The sequence below is a fragment of the Anguilla rostrata genome, chromosome 8 (assembly GCF_018555375.3).
Source record: "Anguilla rostrata isolate EN2019 chromosome 8, ASM1855537v3, whole genome shotgun sequence".
Classification (NCBI taxonomy): Eukaryota; Metazoa; Chordata; class Actinopteri; order Anguilliformes; family Anguillidae; genus Anguilla; species Anguilla rostrata.
Genome location: NC_057940.1, coordinates 11851819 through 11876346, shown reverse-complemented (window position 1 = coordinate 11876346; position 24528 = coordinate 11851819). Strand labels below are relative to the sequence as shown.

Sequence of the window (24528 nt, the reverse complement as noted above, 5' to 3'; positions counted from 1 at the left end):
AGGCTAAAATAAATAGCAATCGACAACATTAGCAATGAACTATTCCACAATTTTGCCAATGATTACCTAAATAGACTGCTTTTATCCAGCGGTGGAATATCCAGGTTCAGAAAGTAAATGAGTTCATGGGTGGAAGGAAACACATGACAAGACTTTTATGTTCTGACCCCTGGCCTTCCACCTCTGCTTTTTGTATCTTTATCATACTTGAATGGCAAGACATTGGTTTGATCTAAGTACAGGTCCAGGAAACAAAATGATGTTTCTTGGGGGCCCAAGAAGTTCACTTAACTATCTTGATGTTCATACTGTTTCGACTTGAAAACTCGTGAGATTTTAATAAAGAACTTGGGATTTAACAAACCACACGCGCGTAGGCCTACGTTATATATGTTTAAATACTGAACAATTTATTATTGACGCATAATTTATTTGGGCACGCAGAAATGGAAGTAACGGCACAAATTAATAGATGAAAAGATGAAAAATTGAAAGATCACACACGACATTACCTCACCGGCTCAAACCAGAAGGGGGCAGGAACTGCACAGAATATTCACTGTCGGGGATTGTCTACCAGCAATGCTCCTTTCATACACTGATGTGCATGTACCCATTGACGTTTGTTTTATTCTCGTTTGCCCCTCCTTTTATAATTAAATCGAACTCACAGGCTCAGTTTATATGACTGATCTGTAAAATATACGTTCGTGTATAATGTAGCTATCTCGTTTTAAGGAGGCACTAGCAGGTAGCGGGGTCTCGTCAGGTGAAGCTATTCTCTATGTGTAACAGGCACAGCACCCCCTGCTGGAAAGACGAAGAGCTGTTTGCATCAATTATTCAGGTAATACAGCACTGCATCAATGTTATCAAGTCCATACGTCTTATTTGTCTCATTTGTATGCAACAGAGCTCATCCATCCAGTTCAAGACCGATAAAACAAAAAAACCGGCCAAAATTCTTCAATATCATGCATTACTTGAAAACGATATAATGCTGGTCACGTTAAAGAACTTCGCTGTTCATATTTCGGTGTGGCAATTGCGCACGGTTTTTCATGCACTGTTACTATGTTTGGGGCATAGCGCCACGCCGTTAGCCAAGACCTCGAATGCCCTTTGAGTTTCCCCAGATATTGCGTATTTGACGATTGGGCATCGCAGTCAAACAAATGCGTTTGGGACACAGTATAGGTTGCATCATCAAAATGTGCGAGTGAGCGAGAATTTGAGCTTTCCTCGTTATACTGTTGACAACCTACAGATTCGCAAGCGATATGGTAATTAGCTTGACAGGCTTCATACACATCTGCTTCTGATTTCAGGATGGGAATTTTCGCCCTATTTCAGAGGAAATATTAAATCTCATTTGTATGAGAGTGTTCCATTTAAAATCTAATACTAAGCAGCAGGCTTCACAAAATCATAAATTCCATTATCACTAAAGTACGAGAGTACTCATTTATATTAACTGTCCACTTTCACTAGAAGGAAACCCGACTTTACCATTCGTATTTTATAAAGGGGTGTTAGTTCCCTGTTTTCACGCTGTTGTATAATAGACATGCATCTATTAAGTATTGTTCCTTTTCAGTGTTATAGTAAGCATAATTTACTATTTTCTGTTTTCGTGTTTCTGGTAACTTAAGGAATTCTTCAGTCAAATCGTTAAAGCAAATAATGGTTTGCTCCTGCAGCCTATCAGTTCTCTTTAGTGTTTGCCAATGTTGGAGGTGTAACTGGGGTCTGTCCCTCGAAAAAAGGTAAAATATTGTCATTGAATGTGCATTCACACTGCATTTAAAGGTATAACGATTCCTGTAAATACAGCAGCATTGTATTGTTTTGTCGATAGAGTATGTTAAAATCCAGACGACTCGTAAATGGAGGATGAAACCGAGGGGGTTGGAAGATGCAAGTGGAGTGTGGTGTTTGGTTGATTTTCAGCCATGATGTCGCTTTTAGCCAGCTAACCAGCAAGTTAGCTATGTAACAGTACTATGTTAGCTAAATGTCACAGTTTACGCTGATATAACGGCATATACTTATTTTGTGAATGTGCATTTGTTGACAGTTTTCCACAGTGAGGTAAAGTAATTGCTAACAATGCATCGTAAAAAGGATTGCACATCAGAATCTCAACCGAATGCTGCTGTCAAGTCAGCGAATGAGCCGGTACACAATTCCAGTGGATGATGTTGCTTGCTAAGCTTGCCGGCGAGTTTCGCTCAGATTTATTCAGAAATGCCACTTCTTGCTGAGGTGCGTTTGTTTATTTAGAGTAGTATTGCGCAAGCATTGTGATCGTTCTGTTCTAGCTCGGTCGCTTGCAATGAAAAATGTATATAGTCGAAAGGACGTGTGTGAGCAACGACCCAAATTGTTGGGTCGCAGTGCATACTGTAACTTGGCCATAGCTAATGAACAGTGCTATGTACTCAGTTGGGTAGCCTGGAAAAATTGTGTTCGTTCACCTTGTTTAAAACGAGAGCACCAAAACACATTTGCCCAGATTTGAACGTTAAAAAATCACCCAGCTATCGCGAATAATCTCTACAAAACTAGCAAGCTGGCTACATTTTTTCGGAACCAGCAAAGGCGTAGATGTGATGACATCAGCAGAAGAATGCCATACTATTTTACATAACTGACTTACCAAAGTAATCTTTTGTGCTATTGGATTGCAAAAAAATATATTTTAAAAAAATCCAAACGTCCATAATATTAACGTTATATTAGCTTAGGTAATAACAAACATCTGTGACCTCTTTTAAACTATTCTGTTACTGTCCTCTGATTATATTTTTAAAGGTGTATTTCTGCAGTACACCACTCGGCAAATATAATAAACATTTCTGAATTAGGTTGCTAATTGTCTTTTTACACTCAGGACACATGTAAGTCATGTCCGCTAACCAATTTCTAAGGGTTCTGGCTGTGGGGGGTGTTGTTGCAGAATCATCTGTTGACCTTGAACTTTGACCTGTGACCTTGCCTTGGGAATGGCATGTGGCTATCTGTTTTCTGTGTATTTAATTCCGCACCTTCAGACTGCTCATTCTCACAAGTTTGGTGCTGTTTACAGAATTCTTTATTCTGAGTCTCTTCGCTGTCCTTTTCAAAGTCAAAATGGAATTTGCCAGAGTTGGGCCCGTTAGTGGTAATGTAGGCTAAAAAAAGAAAAAGAAAAAAAGGGGCCTTCAAACAACTGGGCTTGATCTAACTATATAGATGGCAGATACGACATCTGCCAAGTTGTGCTTTGGTGGGGCATGTCACATAGCCCATATAATCTGTCTATGCATTTGTACATTCGCCTATAATTTTGCATGAACGGCACACCAGGATGTATAGTTTTTTTTCCCCTTTTTGTATCAGTCATGCAGTTTTGTTGTGCCCGGAGAATGCTATGGCCTGCCCTCCGGAGCCCAGTCGGTTGTGAGACTTTACATTGAGTAACAATGTAATATAATAACAGTGATCCTTAACTTTCCTCAGGACGGCAGTAAAAATCTAAATAGGTTTTACTAGTTGTGGCAGGTGAGGCCTTCGAGGGAGCTGGGTCAGGTTGGTTGGCACCTCCTGTTCACTGTTCCAGCTTGTGGATGTGCACTGGAGTGGTGCTGGCAGGGTTTCCCATGCACAGCTGTGACTCCGCCTGTTAACTGGGCATGTGCAGTCCGGCTGCACGAGCTGCGTATGAAATGTACTCCTTCAATGCAACATCTGTGCAGCCCAGCTGGGCAGCGGAGGGGGGTGGGGTGGTGTGAGGAAGTGGCAGCTGGCAGTATGTGCCATGGCAAAGAGTCTGAATTTCTGGAGGAAGTTTCAGGAAAGAAGCAGGCCTTCAAATGCCAAATTCCAAATTTCAAACTGGGAGAAAAGGAGTAATGAAAAGGGAAAAAAACTGGGACTAAAATGCCTTAAAAACAAACCTGATAGGCTGCTGAATGAATGAGGCCTGTTGAGGCACTTCTCTAGTGTGTTAAGGGGCCCCACGGTCTTAGTATCTAATCTGGACTGTGACAGGGCTGGCAGTTTTGCAGTGCGTCCCATAATTTACTTTAGCCCATATATAGATCAGTTACTTTGGCAACAGTGTTTCATGTTGGGTGGGGAACTGAGCTCTCAACTCCGAGGTTGCAGGTTCGCTGCTGTTGTGCCCTTAAGTAGAACTGCTTCAGTAAATATCCAGCTGTGTAAATGGATAGTGTGTGAAAGAATGTCTGTTGTGTGTCACTGTGGATAAGAGCGTCTGCTAAATGCCTGCGTGATGGAAAATACTAATTTTATTTGGTGAGAGGTCGGTGACGCATCACGCATCAGTGACCCCATCTGGTAAATTGGAAGCCCACAGACTGCCTGCACTACATGCACATGAAGTGTCGTCCTCCAACACACCGTGAGCCTAACTAGGGTACAGTGGAGTCAAAAGCAGCAGCAGTGTGGCATTGCATGCTTTGGAATAGACCACATAGTGGTCTGTGCTCTTTGGAAGTCACAGAGAAGGTTGTAGTGATGAATGTGAGAGTATGCATTGTGCATTCCCGATTAAGAGAATATATCAGGGGGGAAAAAACAAGAGACACATGCACAAGGTCTCAAAGAATTGGTTGGTAGCAGAGGGTGTGGCCAGTGTCAATAGGGGGACTGGGCAGTGCCAGCTGGGGGGTGTGGCCAGAAGGGGGTAGAGGTAGATACCAGCAGGGGAGAGGCCAACACAAACAAAAAATTGTAGGTAAAATGATGGCCCTTGAACCAGGAAGTAGTAATGAAAATAGCATGTAGGCCTAATAGTCTCCTAATCACCAGTAGTCTCCAGTAACATAACTAACAATACTCCCCCATTCAAATACATTTACTTAATGACCTTTTTGCAACCCCTTTACCCTCTATAATGTGACAGAAATGTGTGCTGGGTTGTGGTAAAAGATTGTGGTTGGGTTTAGTCTGCACTAATCTGAGTAACTGCTAGCCTAATTCTGACTGAGGCCTTGTGAGATAACTGTGTCATTTGTGGGTGCAACTAAGAGTGGGAGTGAGTAATTATAATGATAAATAATTTATTGCATTTATATAACGCTTTTCTCACACTGAAGGTGCTTTACATCGATAAGGGGGAAACTCTCCTCTGCCACCTTCAATGTGAAACACCCACCTGGGTGATGCATGGCAGTCATTTTGCACCAGAACGCTCATCACACATCTGTTGAGGTGCAGAGTGTCGGAACAATTTTTAACAAATTAAACTGGGGGGTGATTAGGTGGCAGTTTGAATTTAGCCAGGACACCAGGGAACACCCACCTACTCTTTGCTATAAGTGTAATGGGATCTTTAATGACCACAGCGAGTCAGGACCTCAGTTTAACATCTCATCCAAAAAACGCTGCGTCTTACAGCACTCTTTATTTGACCGGAGGGGAAAACTGCCCCCTACTGACCCAGTGAGAAATATGTGTGAGTGAGTGAGAGAGAGAGTGCGCGTGTGAGTGGGCGTGTTTGATCTTCCTGTCTTGAAAGGCCCTCACTTTCTTCCTGCTGCACAGACGATGTGACTCCCTTATATGACGCTGAGCTCAGACGGACTGACAATGAGCAAATCTCACCAGCACAAAGACTCATTGTTCACGCCATTCCCGCCCATAGACCAGCAGCAGATCTGGCCGGGAGATAATGTTGATTTTTAAATTCATGACTTCCAGATGAAAGAACGACCTCAGCACAGTGCTGGGGTCGCTGTAGACCAGCGTTTAACAGGACTTTTGTGCAAGTCTTTTCCTCATCTTGAATGCAGCCCTGCATCGGTCATTATTTACATCCTGTCAATGTCGTTTGATTAAAAACATCTTCGCTTGAAGCAGGAAAATGCACAAGAAGCCAAGCCGCATAGTAGTGAGACTCCGATGTGAGAGAGCCGTGTGTGGTGTATAACTGTGAAAGTGCGTAGAAGAGCTGGCCGTGATTTTGGGCGTCGTCCCGGCAGGTAGAGGATGGCACAAGTGAAAGTGCAGATGGCCGCCCCCGTGTCGGCGTCGGGCCACTCCCCTGTGGCCCCCTCCACGGCCGCGCCCAGCCCGGGCCCCATGGGCCTGCAGCCGTCCGTCAACGGCACGGGGCCGCCCCCGCCCGCGCCCGCCTGCCTCAGCCCGGGACCCGGCTTTGTGGAGTCCGCTGTGTTCACAAAGCCCTGCACAAACCCGCCAGGTAATGCTGGCCATTCCTACGCATGATTTACAGAGGTGTCAGTGAGCAGACTGACAATGACCTATATAGTTATGCACACCGTGCCGAGGTATATATGTATCTGCAAGGTAAGGACAGTCCAGTAGCTATGCACACAATACAGAGGTATATATCTGCCAGGTAAGGGTGAGTCAAGAGCTACCAAATCATCTCTCTCCATCCCTCCCTCTTTACCTGCAGGTTCACCCCTGGACTACATGGCAAACCCTAAAGAGAAGACTCCCATGTGCCTGGTCAATGAGCTGGCCCGTTTCAACAGGATCCAGCCCCAGTACAAACTCCTGAACGAACGGGGGCCAGCCCACGCCAAGGTACGCGCCTGCAGCAGACTCCCCACTTCCTGTCTCACAAGGCTGACCTTGAGCCTCAAGGAGGCTAAACATGGCACAGGATTTCCTCTTTATAAAAGCTGACTGGTAGCTGCAGTGGCAGTTTTGGTATGGGTGTGAGGGGAAATGGGACATCTTTTAATCAGAAGTTTGCAGGCTTGAATCCTAGATGAGGCACTATCTATCATAAGGCCAGATTTGTGGAATGTTGTGCAAACATGTGCAAAGGGAGCTGGTTCCAGCCAAACCAATTGTTTCTACTACTTTCTTTGATCAAGTGTTGTTTGTGCAAAAACCTTAAGTAAATTTCCCCCCCCACCCCAGATACATAAGGCCTGAAGCTGGAATTGGGGTGGTGATGGTTTGATGGTGTGATTGAGGTGGTGACGGTGTGCAGGTGGAATTTAGGTGTTCATGGTAGAATTGGGGTGGTGATGGTGTGCAGGTGGAATTCAGGCAGTAACGGTGTGAACTACCCACAGATCTTCACAGTGCAGCTGGCTCTGGCGGATCAGACCTGGGAGGCTGAGGGGACCAGCATCAAAAAGGCCCAGCACTCCACCGCCTTCAAAGCCCTGACTGAAACCAACTTACCCAGGCCCTCCCCACGCTCCCCCAAAATGGAACTCAACAGCAACCCAGGTGCAGCACTGCGCATAGATGCCAGATTGTAGGAGAATGTTATTTGTGGATAAAGCGTTGCCAGATTACATGAGTATCTTTAATTAGAGATGGGAATGAGGGTTGCCAGGATGTGTGTTTATTGCTTATGGAAGACAGGGATGTGCTCGCTCTCTCTGTGTGTCACAGGTAGCATCACCCCTACAGTGGAGCTTAATGGGCTGGCTATGAAGAGAGGGGAGCCAGCTATCTACAGGCCGCTGGACCCAAAACCCATGCCCAACTACAGGGCCAACTACAACTTCAGAGGAATGTTCAACCAGAGGTAACCAGCCAAACATTACACCAGATGCTCTATGTGCAATGGTGATATATCACCTCCCAGATATTGTAGATCCTGAAGGTTGAATCGTGCTCTCTGTTTGCCTGGAGGAACTGACCAATCGGGGCCTTTCTTGCGTGTTTGTGAAAAGTAATAGAGATTAAATAGTGGTGTGCACGGATTAAGCTTCTTGTGGATTAAATGTCTCCTGAAGTTAAAGGAAGCCTTGGTCTCAGTGTCTGTGATGTTATGTGTCTTTTCACATAATCAGAGCAAATGCTCAGATTGCACAGTCGTTTGCATTTGATTCCATTCTCATAGTGAATTTTTTGTTCACTGTAGATGTGTTCTACTCTAAGGCAGTGGATACACAAAGAACTCCCAAATGTATCTTCAGTACCAGTGGTTCATTTTTATGAGTGTTATGAGGGAATCAATAATTTTCTTTGTCCGAAAGAAGAAGCTTTTAAGAGGCTTGAAGACGTAAATTACGTGCTTCCTGCCGAAGGGAATATAGATGTAAAAAACTGACATCTGCTTTTGGTATATGGTGTCGTGAGCAGCCATTAAACAGTTTCGTGTTTCACCACTTGAGGGCAGCACGTCCTTGGCAAACTTTTTGAGTTGGGATCAGCATGGAATGAACACTCTTTAGGCCATAATGGGACGGTAATGATTTAAGGATGTTCATTGTTGTGGTGAGGTTAGTGATATTTCTTGGTCAATTGGAAAGTAAGGTTTGTTGCTGGTAAAGTTAAGAACTGAAAGGGCTCAGATGATTTGATCCAGCGGACTGAATGGAAATGTCAGCACAAAGTGTTGCCATCCTTGTATTCTTTCTATAATTACATGATTATATTGGTACTACAGGAATTGCTGAGATCCAAATACATATTTATATGCTTTTTTATTTCCGTTTCCTTCACGATTTGTTTTATCATTTTAGATGATGTTTGCTCAGGCAGACTGTTCAAAGTACAATGACTCTTCCATCCCCAGAATTCCTCAGGGGTTAAGATAGGGTGTTTTTGCTGCCAAAACTGGAACAAAGCTGGTAACTTTATTTCCATGTTTAATTTACTTCCTGTCTGGCACTGATAATTGGACATGCTTCATCGTCTGTCTTTTCTAACCCTGACTGGGAGCCAGGGAAGATTACAGAATGTGTGGTCTCTGATTAATGATTCTTGGGCTAAGCACTTTCTCAAGAATGATGTCATTCATTTGGCCTCCGTTTATGTGATGTCATAAACAGAGCCCCAGTCTCCACTGTGAGTGGAACACCTGTTGGAATGTCCCACCAGAATCTGCGTCATGTGATTCCAGAAGCTTCTCTGAGTCTTATCAGGCCTCCTTCTCCATTGAGAAAGATATTAGTTCAAAGATATTACTCACAATAAGTCTGCTTTCAAGAATTTGTGTTGCAGACTGTTCTGAGCACTCGACTTTGTCATCGTCTGGGGAAAGTTTATGAGACTCATGCTGATAGACCATTTGAATATCTTCGCTAACTTAAGGGTGATGATGATGGCATGAATCATATAAAATTTCGTACTCAGTGCTTAGGCCTAAATGCCTAAACGGGAAGTCCGTTTCCTGAATCCAGCAACACGCAACTTTCCAATAAAAATAATTAATTATTTTAGGCACTTGGCTTACACCCAACTGCGAAGACACACAACACGATGAGTGTGAATGAAATGTTGGTTGGTGCGCCAGACTTTCCTTTTGTGAGACTGGTGTTCCCCAGCAGCGATGCTCTCTCAGATGGTAGCTACACTGGGGCTGGTGCACTCACGCAGTTACACGTGCAGCAGCTATACGTCAGTCTCAGTCGCGCCTTTTTAGTGTGTTCATAATGAAAACCCTTTGCGTAGAATTCCTGCAGTGACCTGCAAAAGGAGCAGGCCTATATCATCTGTTATGATTAGAAAAATGCAGGCAGTCTTCCAGACAGGAGCCTGCTGCGGCCCCTTACTCCGCAAAAATCTATTCTTCTAATCTAAGGGCCAGGGGTGTCAAGTCCTCGCATTGACTCGCTGTCTGGTGGCAGGTGAAGCAGCTCCCGGTTTGCAAAAACACCAAAATTGCACTGTAATCACAAAAGTGCCACCCAGATTAATGAGACAAATTATCTGAATGTACACTGCCAACCTGAAGATGGGTCTGTGGTGAATCCAGTCTTGGCCACAGTCAGAGTAACTGTGAATCGTACATTACGAATGCAGTTTTGTGGAAATGTATCATTTTAACATGTAAATAACACACAAGATTGCATATTAATTGAGTATGTCCAGTTACATTGAGGCATAGATGATTTAGCTTGAGAGCAAAACTGATTCTTTGATTAATGTCGAAGACTTTTTATATTTGTTTTGCATGTGTTTGCAGAAGGCCTCTTGTTTGGTGGTATAAGTATACTAAAACGTATGATGGGAATGTCCTATAATGTGTGTTATGTTCACAGCCAATCATGCTCTTTCCCTGGTTTCCATTGAAATACTGACAGTCTTTTTCTTCCAGAAGGCATAACAATGTTTTCAGCTCCAGTTGTGTGTGTTAAACCCTGATCGTGAGGCACCAAAGATATCTTTGCATCGAAAAAGCCTTTCATTTGAGTCGATTTTAAATGAGGTGGCAGACTTTTTTGTGGCTTGTCACCCCGCTCATTTGGAAGGGGGGATCTTTGAAGGCGGGTTTTTACATAACCATCTCGACTGAGAAATTAATTGCGAGATTCCCGTGGTCTTGTAACGACTGTTTCAATTATCAAGCCGGCTGCAGTTGTTTTTTTTCTCAGGGCTTCTGACGTGTCCCCCTTTTCTTTGTCGAGGACAAGCAGCTCTGAGGTAGGCAGTCGACCGCCGTTTTGGGTTTGGTGGTGCTAATTGGACCGATGGGGCTCGGTCACATTTCAGGCTGAAAAAACAGACCTCATTTTCACACTTATCTAACCTTCAGAAGCAGGGGCCATTTTAATCATCAGGCTTTGTACGTGTATGCGTGTTGAATATGTTCAGCGGTGACAGTTGGGGGTGGTGAGTACTGTTGTATCATGGGTAGATGTTGTATCATATATGTTTCATAAGCCCTTTGTCCACCTTCCTCCTCTAGCCTCAGGAAACATCCTCAGTTGCTTGGTGCAGTGGAACTTTAGCACTTCAGGGTTTGTGTATTTATTTTGGAGTCAGGAATGAAGGGGGAGTTCAAACAAAATCGCTTTGTAGCGTAGACGGGAACCCCACAGGAGGTAAGTCATGAAGACATCCAGTGTTCTCCTGATTTTTCTGGTCAATGGTTATTGGGCTGGTCCTGCTGGGGTCCCATCCCACTCCTCTCAGCCACTTCCCGTACATCATGGGCAGGGCCTCTGTGGGCGTTCCACAGGAATTTCGGCCTTCCAAGATTGTGTAACAGCGAAGAGGCACTTAGACCCTTCTCTGTGTCTGAGACCAGAAACAGGATGCGTCAAAAAGGACCAGGATATGGAGACAGGAAACGGGACTCCTTGAGAAGACTGGTAGTTGAGACAGCAGACTGAATAGACAGTGATAATGGACAGGAAGTAGAGGCAGGAAACAGGAATCATAGATAAGAGACAGGAAGTGGAGACAAGAGACCAGAAAACTTCCTGTTTCACAAGTCTAACATTGCGCATATAATCCACTTCCCCGATGTCCAGCTAGAAGTTACTTCCAGACAAATGCTTGTCCACACATGTGCCTGGAGTTCCTGCCATGTACGGTCCTTGGTGGGGGGAAAAAGCCATACTGTTGTGTGCTTTTTCTTAATCAACTGGTGGCAATAAGACCCCACAATCTTTCTCAGACTATGACAAAGAATGACTGTAAAAGTGTTTTGCACACACCAACAGTGGCAGCGCTGTACAAAAAGACAAAAACTATTGCATTTGTGTTTTAGCGAGAGCAGGACTATAATTTGAGACCTCTCTTTATGTAATATATTAATAAAAAGTCCTGGAGGTTTTATGACAGAATGATGAAGTTCTCATTTGACTCTTGTTCTCCCGGATGGTGTTGAGTCTTTTGTAGATCTTTATCTTGGTGGTGTTAATTGTGAAATGGCGTATCTTCATGCTTGAGCGGTAAGCCTATACTGGATTTCTCTGCTGTTGTCTAGTAATTATTTTAATGAATGGCTTAATGCGTTGCGTAACATATTCATTTGCAAGACAACAATTGTGTTAGAACAGGCGTAAGCTGTTCTACTTTGAGGTGGATCTCTTTTTTTAAACTGACCTAATTTACAAATATAAACAACTGTATAAATGTGTGGATTTTTTATGTACATATTCTCTATTGAGTGTAGTTGGACCATATGCACAAATTATTTTGACCATTATAACATACATGACATAAATATAATGCTTTGTAACATATAGCATGCATTTATACTTCTATTGTTTCTTTTTCTTTTAAAATGTTTTAAAAACTGTACGGACGTACAATTTGCAAGCTTTTTAGGTTTTTATTCTCCCCACCCTTCTCCCCATTCGGACTTGTGTCCCACCCCCAGGTACCATTACCCCGTGCCCAAGATCTTCTACGTGCAGCTGATGGTGGGGAATAACGAGTTCATCGGCGAGGGCCGGACCCGCCAAGCCGCCAGGCACAACGCCGCCATGAAGGCCCTACAGGTCCTGCGCAACAAGCCAATCCCAGAGAAGGCCCCACAGGTAGCTCCTCCCACAGCTCCTTTTAACGTCCTTACTTCTGAGCCCCCTGGGATCTTTTTCACAGAAATTCTGTGCATTAAATGGCGCAAGTAGCCCAAATATAATAGTCCGTCTCAAAATTTCCTGGGCACTTGCGTGGCTTTTAAGCGATATTGATTTGTGCTTTGAGAAGGAGGAGGTTTGAATAGGAAGAGCGTGCTTTGTTGCGGGGAAATGCATTTCGAAACCCTTGTCAAAGTGACCCCATCCATTTCAGGGCCCGGAGGAGAAGAAGGAGGCGGAGGAGAACAGCGATGCCAGCAAGTCGGAGATCAGCCTGGTGTATGAGATCGCCCTCAAGAGGAACCTGCCCGTCAATTTTGAGGTGAAACCGGAAAAAAAAAACAAAACCAAAAAATAACAAGATTTCTAGCTGTGCTGCGGAGAAAGTGCAATCATACTCTCACCTATGGGATTCCAAACCTTTTCTTTTCAAGGCCCCTTAAAATACAGTCTGTGACTGAGGACACACTATGTGGGAACATGTCTGAATAGTAAAGTCTTTACATTATGGATCTGTTTAAGACATGTAGCCACGTAGTACAATATAAGTATTGAATAATTAAATTCATCCCAACGTTACCATGTATGTGTAAGCTAGACAGAGGCTATTTATTCTAGCTAATGTCTAAAATATGTCAGTAAGGTTATGCAGCTCGCAGAATGGCAATCATTCTTCACAGACTTTCAAAAAAGAAAAGAAACGTTCATAACTGTGTGATGATTCTGCGGATATACAACATCCGCAGAATCCGCCCCTTTCTCACCACCTACTCAACCCAGCTCCTGGTCCAAGCAATGGTTCTATCCCGCCTGGACTACTGCAACTCTCTTCTGGCTGGACTACCAGCATCTGCCACCAGACCCCTGCAGCTCATTCAGAATGCTGCGGCTCGTCTGGTCTTCAACCTCCCCAGACACTCCCACGTAACTCCCCTGCTCACTACCCTCCACTGGCTGCCTGTTATAGCTCGCATCAAATTCAAAACATTGGTCCTAGCATACCAGGCAGTCATGGGATCAGCCCCAGCATACCTTCACAAGATATTCAAACCCTACATGCCAGCCAGATCCCTCCGTTCTGCTACCTCAGGACGCCTAGCACCTCCCCCTCTTCGCACCTGCACTTCCAGAACACGTCTCCTGTCTGTTCTGGCCCCACGATGGTGGAATGACCTCCCTGTGGAGGTCAGAACAGCTGAGACTGTGAACAATTTCAAACGACGACTGGAGACCCACCTCTTCAGGCTGCACCTCTCTCCATCCCTCCCTTCCCCCCTGTAAATGACTAAACTTAGGGTTGTAACTGGGCAGCTGTTTCATAGGTTACTTAGTTGATGCGCCTGTCTTAACGACTACTTGTATTTTTATTTATTTTTATTTTTCCATAGATTGCGTTGTTGCCGTTCTCGTTGTTAGTGTTAATCAGTTTAACCATCAGGGTCCAAGTTGAACTATGCGGTTGTTCCCTGTACTTGGACCGGTACTTCTCTCTAGGGGTTTCGTCATACTTGTTCCTGGTTATGGTTATACACTTTGTTGTACGTCGCTCTGGATAAGAGCGTCTGCCAAATGCCTGTAATGTAATGTAATGTAATGATGTACAAGCACTGAAGCTGCAGATAAAATAAGCAGGGAGCACGCACTAAAATGAAACGGCATATTTTTAATGTGTTATTTACCTGTTCATAAACACAAGCTCAGAGCCTTTTAGTGCCGTAGCAGTTATGTCTAGACAGACCAGTTTATGTCAATGCTACACTTTTGACTAGACTGACTTCTACTGCTTACCATCCTCAGGTTCTTAAGGAGAACGGTCCCCCTCACATGAAGAGCTTCCTTACGCGGGTGACCGTGGGCGAGTTCATGGCCGAAGGGGAGGGGAACAGCAAGAAGCTGTCGAAAAAGCGGGCGGCGCTCTCCGTCCTGCAGGAGCTGAAGAAACTGCCTTTCCTCCCTGTGGTGGAGAAACCCAAACTGCACTTCAAGAAACGACCCAAGACCATTCTGAAGGTGAGAACCTGGATTGTTCTGAAGGTTATTTCCAAGACCAAACTGGAGATTTGAACCAGTACTCTACCAAAGGTAACAACCTAGACTATTCTGAAGGTTAGAAGCAAGACCATGCTGAATGTTAGAACCAAGTCCATGCTGAAGGTTAGAACTAAGTCCATGCTGAAGCTTAGAACCAAGATCATTCTGATGGTTAGAACCAAGGACATGCTGAAGCTTAGAACCAGGACCATTCTGAAGATTAGAACCAAGACCATTCTGAAGGTTAGAACTGAGAGCATTCTGAATATTGAAACAAAGACCATGCTGAAGGTTAAAACCCTGATTGTTCTGAAGGTTAGAACCAAGTCTGTATGGAAGGTTAGAACTAATGGTGACGGGTGTATCTAAGGTGAGGTTTCCACTTGAGGTGACATTGTGGTGAGGGTGACTTGTGAGATTGCCTTGTACTGTAACCCCTGTGTATGAGGTGAGCTGACGGTAGCATGTGTGGTAAGTTTGCCTTGTTTGGATCCTGGTGGCACGTGTGGGTGCTAATCGGGGGCGTGTCTTTAACAGCAGGCGGGGCCAGAGTACGGACAGGGGATGAACCCAATCAGCCGCCTGGCGCAGATCCAGCAGGCCAAGAAGGAGAAAGAGCCCGAGTATACCCTGCTGTCTGAGAGAGGCATGCCCCGACGCAGAGAGTTCATCATGCAGGTAACCAGCCAATCACACACTGCCTAAATGGCAGTTTGTGCGCTGGTGTCCAATCACAGACAGATAGACAAGCCAGCCAAACACACGCGGTGACTTAGCTCTAGCTGACTAACTGGCCAATCGCACGAAGCGGCCAGTTATATGCAGGTAGCTGTCACAGAGGCGGGGTCAAGTGTGGTGCTTGTGCTTACGTGCGTCGATCCATACAGGTGAAGGTGGGGAGCGAGGTGGCCACCGGAACAGGACCCAATAAGAAAGTGTCGAAGAGGAATGCGGCCGAGGCCATGCTGCTCCAGCTGGGCTACAAGGCGTCCACGTCCCCCACGCAGAACATTCCAGAACAGGTGTCTCATATTCCCATCCCTCTCATCAGCTACTCATCGCTTTCATTGGGTTGGCCTCTAGCTGTCAGGATGGAGCTGGAGGTGGCTGGGTAGGGGCGGGGTGGCAGGGTGGTTTCTAAGGACATGTTTATTTTTTTGTTTTATTTATCATCCCGGGTGTCTTCCATGCTATGACCCTACATCACACCTCAATTAACTGTTCCTCTTGAGGCCTGAAAAGCACAAGCCATCTGAGGTTAAAACGATCTTACACCTTGTTGTTTTAAGGTAATGCACACAATCACATGTAATGAGCTCTGATTGGCCTGTTTGGACCTGTCAGAGGACTGCTATTAGTTATTTAGCTTAGTATTCTAACAGTCATGGTTCTTTCTTTGATTTGATGGTCTTGACACAATAGGGAACAGTAGGACATGCTACTAAATATTCTTTCGTTTCTATAATTGCATTATATTAAATGCATCGCTATAGCTCTGATTCAGCATTTTGTCACCATGGTTAATTTCACAGCTGGTGGACAACAAAGGCTGGAACGGACAAAAGACATCATTTCCTGAAACCACACCTAACAGTGAGCTGCTTTTTCTTTTTTTGAAATCTTTTTCTTAATGTCAAAAAGGCAGCTATTCAGGAACGAGGCGCACCTGTTAATTACACGCATTGTGAAAAACGCCACTCGGGACTCAGCCTCAGAAAGTGAGCGTCTCACTCCAAAATATGTTCAACACCCCTCCCAGGTCAAAAGGGACTCCTCCACCTGTCTCCAGACGTCTACCAGGAGATGGAGGCCAGTCGGAGCAAGGCGGGCCCCGGGGCCCCAGTGAGCTACCTGCCCGCGGGTCCCTTCTACAGCAGCACCAGCAGCACGGCGGCCATCGCCCGGGAGCTGCTGCTGAACGGGACGTCCCCCACGGCCGAGGCCCTGGGCCTGAAGGGGAGGGCCCCCGCCCTCACCTGCACCTCCATACAGCCCTCCCAGCAACTCGACTACCTGGCCCGCGTCCAGGGCTTCCAGGTGAGCCGGCTCTGATGTCCCCGCGCCGCGGTCAGGGCTCTGCTCTCTGCGTGTGAGTGTGAGTGTGAGTGTGAGCCGTGAGTGTGAGAGTGAGAGTGTGTCAGCGTGTTTTGTGTTTTGTGTGTGCGTTTGTGTTAGTGTACGCAGATGGAGGGGTGTCTGTGTATGTGTGTGATTGTTACAGTGCGTGTGTGCATGTGCAGCTTAGGTGTGTCAGTTAGTCAGTACGTCCTCCTGAAAAGGGGACAGGCCAAGCAGCTGGTGGGCTGACCACAGACTTTAACCATTCCATCAGCTACGGTCTGAGTGTACGTGTAGGAGGGTATCTGCTTGCATAATCAGTGGCATTAGCAAATGGAAATTCTAAAACTGTCCAGAAGGCTGTTATCTTTGTCCTATGACCCTGTGACCCGAACACCAGAATAGCCCGAAAATCTATTCCTGGCCGTGACTACGCCCGTAAAGATGAACTTCATCCCTAAAGCTGCTCTTTCCTACATGACAAATCAGACAGGGTCTGGAGGTGGAAATAGCTGTGCATTTACTGTATGATTATTATTATCTGTTTGTTTCAAACTACATGCTTTTTAAAATCGTGATTTTAATTTTCTTTGAAACTTAAACCACAACATATGAAAGATTATGCTTGAAGTAATTTTGTCCTAGTTTAATATATATATATACATTTGGAAGAACTTTTTTAAATTTGTAGCAATGTGAAGTGTTCTTGCAGTGCCAAAAATGTCATGATCAGCAAAATGGCATATGCATTGTATAACGATGTGTAATCGTGTATCGTTATATTCAATATTGATTCAAGAGGCAAAAGTGTATGTTATGTATTAAACCAAAATATCTGTAGAATGTGGTTCAGGTATTTGCATTGACAGCTTGTGACTAGATCAGTGAATGGCAGTGCTCTCTGTTTTTGTGGAAATCTCTTTTTTTTGTCTTGTGTACGAGAACTGTGCCTTTATGTCACAGTGTTACAAACTACTGTTTCATAATACCATTTTCCAGGCCTCGATGGGGCCCTCAGATCTGATGAGAGAGTTGATGTGTAGCTCAGTGGAGGGGGTTTGAGGGGGTGACCAGCACCACTGTTGTGGGAGTCCACCTTAACTGACCTCAGATCAGTCTGTGGAGTCTTTTTCCGTGTGCTTGCCCTTTATGTGTGTGTAGCCAGACTGATCCCAGAGCACTGAGTGAGGCGTGCAGTAATTAAGGACAGAGCACGTCTCCCTGGGAATTTTCTGCTTTCATCTCATTCAGTGGACTCCTGGGGTACAGACATTTACATAATAAAAACACCAGTGGTGTGGTACAGAGAGAGGAGAGTCAGGGAGGCTGGCAAACAGATGGGTGCAGAGTCTGAACCTTCTCCCATAAGTACTCATCCACAAAAATAGATTAAATGAAAACATTGCTTCTCTCCATGAGTACACATTTGTTTATATGTGTAATTACCACTGTAGGTATCCTTTAAAATCCTCAGCCACAGAACTTTGCCACTGCGGGAGTGTTTTTGGTTGACAGAAGTACACAGAAGTGCTCCTGTATTTCTTGCAACAAGCCTTGACTGACACAGCTGTGCCACGAAGCCCTGGCAGACTGGCGTGACGGTGATGTGGTGTTTTCATGCGATGTGTGTTGTTTGAAGAAGGAATGTCATGTGACATGGACTTGTCTTTTTTGCACAGGTGCAGTACAGTGACGGTCAGAACGGCAAAGAGCACATTACCTACCTGACCCTCTCACCTGTGCACATGACCTTCCACGGCATCGGAAACTCCATTGAAGCTAGCCATGACCAGGTACGTTTCTACTGATGTGTTGAAGCTAGCCATGACCAAGTACATTTCAACTGACATGTTGAAGCTAGCTATGACCAGGTACATTTCACCTGACATGTTGAAACTAGCCATGACAAGGTACATTTCTACTGATATGTTGAAGCTAGCCATTGAAGCTAGTTTTTCCTTGGTTGAACATTTGTGACTAATTTGAATATAATATTTAATGTGTTTGTGACTTTCATTTTGAGGCTTAGTTTGCTGTTCAGGTAGCTCACTCCTAACCATGCTTTATTCCATATTCAATTTTCCATAAACAATCTGTGAAATTCCTCTGGTAGACGTCCTTTTATCCTTCCATTAGTGAATTTGTAACAGTTGTACTGAAGCAGACAAGATGGGATTACAGTTTTCTTGTTTCATTAATTGCTGCATAATCCCCTTGTGATGCCTGTGTTCTTGTCCAGTTACGCAGTCTGGAGGGGCTCCATTGTGTGAGGCCATCCAAGCAGGAAATCTCACGCATTCTGTTATCTAATATTTATATGGGAGGCTCCCTTGATTTTACCCTCCAAAGCCCTCTCTCGCTATCCCTCTCCATTTTTCCAATTTTTCCTGCGAAATCTCTAATCAGAATCATACTTCTATTCACAGAATTGGGAATGGTGTCTGTGCAGTGCAGGTACTGCCCGTACCTTTGGTGAAAGTTAATCATTAATTAGTCATTAATGCATTCCTCACACAGAGGTGCTTTATTGGCTTTTGACACACGGCCAAACCAAGACCCTGCCACCAAAAGAGAGTATTGAGTGTTTGGAGACACTCGTTGACCGCCCTGGCTAAACTCAGAGAACACTTGGCACACAGCGAGCGCAGGAGTCTTGTCAGATGTTGTTATTATTTTAATTAATTTGCTTGGCAGATACCTCACCCTGGGCTTAGGATGCCATTCAATTATGCGGTGGCTTTTACTGGTCTTCTGGCGTAGTGGAATGCTTGCGTAACGAGCGTAACTATGGCTGTTCCTGCCAACGGTACTCAACACAAACAACAACAACAACAACAACAACAACAGAAAATGTTACGCCAACTTTTTAAGTCTCAACAATTTCAAGAGGCTTAGAATTTTGCTGTGCTTAGTTACAGTGGTTTCAGTGTTAATGAAGACACCGGTCTCTCAGCCATAATTAATGCGCTTAGTGTGCCTTTTTTCAGTATTTCTAAATCACTTATTAGATTGCTCTTATGTAAGGCTTTTCATTTACTTCACTTTGCCAGATACTAATTTGGGAAGTTTGGCTTTGGTTCTTCATGAGCAGTCCTTATAATTCAGTACAGAATCTAATGTAAGCAGTCTCTAAATAACAACTTGACACAGACAGAAAAAAAGATGATTTAAAAATTAACTGCATGCTACAGTATTTTCCTGTTTGAGGAAACGTTTACAGATCTATCCAGTATGCTGGTTGGGGAAATCAGTTCTGGGTCAATTCCTTAAATTAAGGAAATGAAGTGGGACATTCAGTCGATTAATTGAAAGATCCCCACAGGATATTGTGGGCATTTTTAGCTGATTAATTTAATACCTGTTACGGTAAATTTCCTGAGTTGAAACGGAATTGACCCTGACTGTGGTGGAAATGTGGAGTTGCTTTCGTAACAGAGCCATGACACTGGCTCTGGAAATCATTCCCCCCCCCCTCCCCCACGCAACCGCGCTGGCTGATGTTCCGTTTTTCTTGGCGCCTCCGGGACATTCAGACACGGAGCGGAAAGGCGAACGCCGGAGCGATAGAATCTGGAAACGCAACGAGGAAGAGCACGATGCGGCGGGAAAGCCGCTGTCGTCCATACGTCACTTTGATTGACATCTGCCCCTTGTTACTTTTCTCAGTGGACAATGACAAGTATTTCAGAGGAATATTGTAAATGACAACCTTGTTAAATAAAGATAATATAATTATTTAAAAACAACATATTTGCATATGGGATTAGTGCATGATCCATTTAATTGCCCCATATTCAGCTCCTGTTATTGTCTCCCCAGTTTGTGTTAAACCTGTATCAGAAGGTACACACCCTGGTTAAGGGCATAAATAATCCTCACGTGATTTAGCTTCGATGCTTGCAAGTGACTGGCACTGCACTGAAATACAAGGAGTAGCTTTGTGGCAATTGCTAACGGGTCTTATTGAATTTCATCCTGAATATGGGAGGCTCAGTTCTTGGCGTAATAAAGCTTTTGCCCTTAAGTCAGGGTCTCATTTGTAAATATCTCTGTAAATATCTATTTAACTATGGTAACTATGGATAAGGGCATCTTAAAATGAATAATGTGATGTGAAAAGAGATGCAGTCAGGAAGGAAACTCATTTAATTTCTATACAAAGAAGCATCCTTGCTTCTGGAAAAAAGCAGATTCAAGAAAAACATTCTGACATTTGGTGATGCAATGACCAAATTTATGCTTCTGTTATCATGCCGTAGGGGAAACCTTGGTAAATCATTCTGTAAATCTTGTCATTTGCATATAAAACCTGTTTGAAATACACTTTGACATTTAGCTTCCTAATCCAATCAGACAGGGAAATAACACGTTTTAGTGTTGTTTCAATGGGATCTATCAACCCCTCTGTGTTCTATAAAGCATACATTTTATTTCCCATATGATGAATGGAATTAAAACAGTGAAATGTGAGCAAGCATGTGGCATACAAGCAAAACTAAGGTTCGTTTTTGAAGAATTGGGTATAAAACCTGGGTTCAGAGCATATGCAGCTAATTCTGTGCTCAGCATGCATTAGACCTATTTCACTCCATTTTTTAGTGTTCCGTTGTTGAACATTTTGCCCTTTTCTCTGTGTTGTCTGCGGGCATTTGGAGGGATCTTTTGAACCTTGAAGGGTCCAAAAGGCTTTTGGTTGTTGTGTTTGTTTTTCATCAACGTACAACTGCCTGGTGCCGCAAGGTGCAGGTACCATTTGTTTTGGGAGAATCTGCTTGCACAAGGCATGCAGACCTAATCTCCCTTCGTCATTTTCCTCGCTCGCTTGCCCTTTTTTAATCGGCATTGGGAGCTGCAATAATGGAAGGGGAGAAAGCCGGTAATCAGGACCAGTGAGTGGCTGACCGGCCTGCCCCCTCTTTGTGATGTCACACTTCACCAACCATTGTGTTCTGGAATTTCCCCGGAGGGAACACAATCTAGGGATCGCCCCTCCTCCCACACGCACTGTTCCTCAGTGAGGTGTTTTTAGGGAGATCCCATAACAGGTGCGTAAGCCCTCTTCAGAGCTCCTGGTATTTTGAAGAATCACAGTATTTCTGGGAAATGTCCCTACGGTATACTCCTGCTTTTACACTGCACAAATACAATAAGATTTCCTCAAAATTTCAACCTTTTTCACGTCCCTTAATAATTGCAAATTAAAGCTATTGGGGCTGGTAAAACATCACTTAAAGCTCAATGTTATGAAACTTTCAACTGTTCGTAATTTTCATCTGTAGAACCTGTTGTAAAATATAGACATTTTATTATGGATATCAACAAAAATATGAAAACATCTCAATAAATCTTTTTCCTTTGTTTAGCGTTTCATAAAGGTGTTTTCATACAAATAGCATGTTTTATATTTGCCGATTGACCGTGATTTCAAATGTTCCGTTCAGTGATATTTCACTGAACTGAAAATATTAACGGGTCACTGTGAATTTATGAAGTTTGAGTAATTTCAGAGTGCTTCAGGTTGAAATATAGAGGGGACTGCGTTGTGCCAAAAGCTTGAGATGCACACTCTGTACAACTGAACCGAAGCCAAAGCTGGTCAATTCATTGAAAACATTTTCCGAATGATTACATTACCGGAAAGTGAAAGTGTTGTAAAAAGAGTTGTTCTCGCCAAGGTCACCTTGCAGAGAGAGAGATAAGTGTCTGTTTTTCACTCTTGGTGTTTTTGTGTGACTCACAGGCTGCTCTAAGTGCCTTGAAACAGCTGTCTGAACAAGGACTGGACCTGATGGATGGACCAATCAAAGTGGAGAATGGATCGGGAGACCAATACACGCAAGCAGAACTGTAAGTCTTATGAACAGGAATGGATGAGTGAACAGAATTACCAACAATAACAGAACGCGTCAGATCTGACGCAGTATGTCTTAAGATCTATTATCATTTGGCTGCTTGCGGTGTTTTTTTTTATTGTGAGTAACGGTAGTGCTAACTGTAAAACCAGAAGCTTGCGTCACAGCGATGGGAGAATACTCCTGGTGGAGAGAGACCAGACGATCAGTCTGCCCTTATCTGCGATTCTTCCCCTGGCTGACCATCAGTTTATTGGCAGTGAAGTGCACATTCCCCTGCGCTTATCTCTGGCTCGTCACATTTTCTCCTCCGAAATGACACAATTGCCTGCCTCGTTCCCGCTCCTCTGGATACATGCGAAATTCCCCAGAATTCCATTTAACCTTGTCAGCGGTTAAACATTGGGAACATTTTTAATGTCGGGAGAGAAATCCGTGAAACTGCCGCTACTTTTGAATCTGTGATGCACTCAGCTGAGCTGCGCAGTCACTGCAGCTGCAGGACTGTGCAAGCACTGATATGCGCAGATTTCAGGGGCCCAGTCTCCCGGTTGGGTCCCTATTGAGGGAAGAGTTTGGGGGGAGCCCCAGGCCAAATATTTCCCTTCCTGGGTGTTTTGGGGAATTGTGCATCAAACGGTGCCCATCATCTGAGCCACATTATGAACACTGTAATATTGACTGACATGTTTGTCGCCAATCAACACCCTGAGCCGACCAGAGGAGGATGGGTTTCCCCCTTAAGCCTGGTTCCTTCCGAGGTTTCTTCCCATCTGCCACAGGGAGATTTTCCTTGCCACTGTTGCCTTAGGCTTGCTCCTGTGGGGGTCTAGGCTAGGGTTGTCTGTAAAGTGTATTGTTACAACTGCTGTAAAATATGCTATACAAATAAAATTTGATTTATTTTATTGATTGATGGGTACATTGCTGCCCCCTGAGGACAGGTGCCTCAGCTAACTTTTTTACTTTAGAGCCCCATCGATCAGCAGTTTGTGGTGTAAAACACATGGCGCCTTAGTCTTGTGTAAAATACTGTTTCATTGGGGAATAAAGAAACAAATCTTTACGTTGTCCATTGATTCTGAAGTGGATTTTATATTTGAGCGTGTCGTTCATTAACATGGTTCTTTCTCTCCCTTTCTTCCTGCCTCCCTCTCCCTCTCTCTCTCTCTCTCTCTCTCTCCCAGACAGGGGAACCACCTGGGTGACCGAATGGACAGTACCCAGTCAAACTCAGGCACTACCACTCAGGACTACAAAGATTCAAAGGTCGTCGCCTAGGAGATGCCCCGCCCCCCAAAAAAGTGCCGACGGACGCGAGCGCGTCCTTATGAAGCTGTCAACCGCGCAATGAGAGTGGGCGTGCACCAGAAAAAGGACTAAATACCGCGAAAACAAGTCTATGTGAAGACAACACTATCTGACACGTTAAATCGTATCGCTAATTTTCAAAGAAAATTTAGTTAAGACAAAAGAAATATAAAGCACATGAATGAATCAATGCATGGTAATGTTAAATTGTGGGAAATTGAACTGAATGTAAGTAGACAATTTCCCCTTTTAATAGGTGATTTTTAAAATTATTTTCTTTCTCCAGTTAGTTGCCCTGTGGTATAGTAAAAAAAAAATATATATAGATATATAAAATATACAAATATATATATATATCATGTCATTGAGAAAAACGAAAAAGTTATAGAGAAAAAACTAGTGTAATTTAATTTTGGTTGTTTTCCTGTTTAATTTTACTTTATGAATATCGAAGCTTGAGTATTTGAAATGAGCCGATGCCAGTGCAGTGTGAGTTGTAGTCGTTGTCTTCATATTAGTCACCCTGCTTATCTTTATCACGCTAATATTCAGCATCCATCTGTCAGTACGGACTCACGTCTTGCAGATACAAACGGTGTGTGCAAAACAAGTACAAAAAAGAAAAAAAAACTGTCAACAACATATAGGTAACAAAACAATAGAAACTAAAAAAATTAAATGAAATTCATGAAGAGCTGGACGTAATATATATAAAGATGCTATCTACAGGGGGGAATGTGGGGTCTTCAAGATGAGGTTACCTCTCACCACCCTGGTCATGTAAGAAGACCGTTATATGTGTAGTGTTTACCCATCTTTACGTTACTTAAGTGTCTTTTTTTAAATCTGTTCATTCTGAGACCAAGAGTGAAACTTTTGTGACTCCAGGAAATCCCCCCTTGCTGTGGATGCATTGTGTGATGTCCAGCCATCTGTTACTGAATGGCTAATACAGTAAACATGACCTCATTCAATGTGGAAAAGCCTGTGTGGTGTTTGACTTCCTTCAGGACTGCAGG

At 44.0% G+C, this 24528-nt stretch overlaps 1 protein-coding gene across 2 annotated transcripts; it reads left to right on the top strand.

The window, feature by feature from the left end:
- Positions 1–1610: 1610 nt before the first annotated feature.
- Positions 1611–24492, top strand: LOC135260824 (double-stranded RNA-binding protein Staufen homolog 2-like). Of its 2 annotated transcripts, none has more exons than XM_064346444.1 (15): positions 1611–1766; positions 5988–6208; positions 6428–6558; positions 7059–7218; positions 7387–7522; positions 12056–12215; positions 12472–12579; positions 14055–14267; positions 14829–14966; positions 15176–15310; positions 15821–15881; positions 16048–16325; positions 18026–18139; positions 22087–22193; positions 23386–24492. In XM_064346444.1, the coding sequence occupies exons 2-15, from the start codon at positions 5995–5997 to the stop codon at positions 23477–23479; spliced, it is 2049 nt and encodes a 682-aa protein (XP_064202514.1). In that variant the 5' UTR covers positions 1611–1766; positions 5988–5994; the 3' UTR covers positions 23480–24492. The 2 variants fall into 2 exon arrangements, with proteins under 2 accessions (XP_064202514.1, XP_064202513.1); XM_064346443.1 differs by having other exon boundaries at positions 14826–14966.
- The last annotated feature ends 36 nt before the right edge of the window (positions 24493–24528 follow it).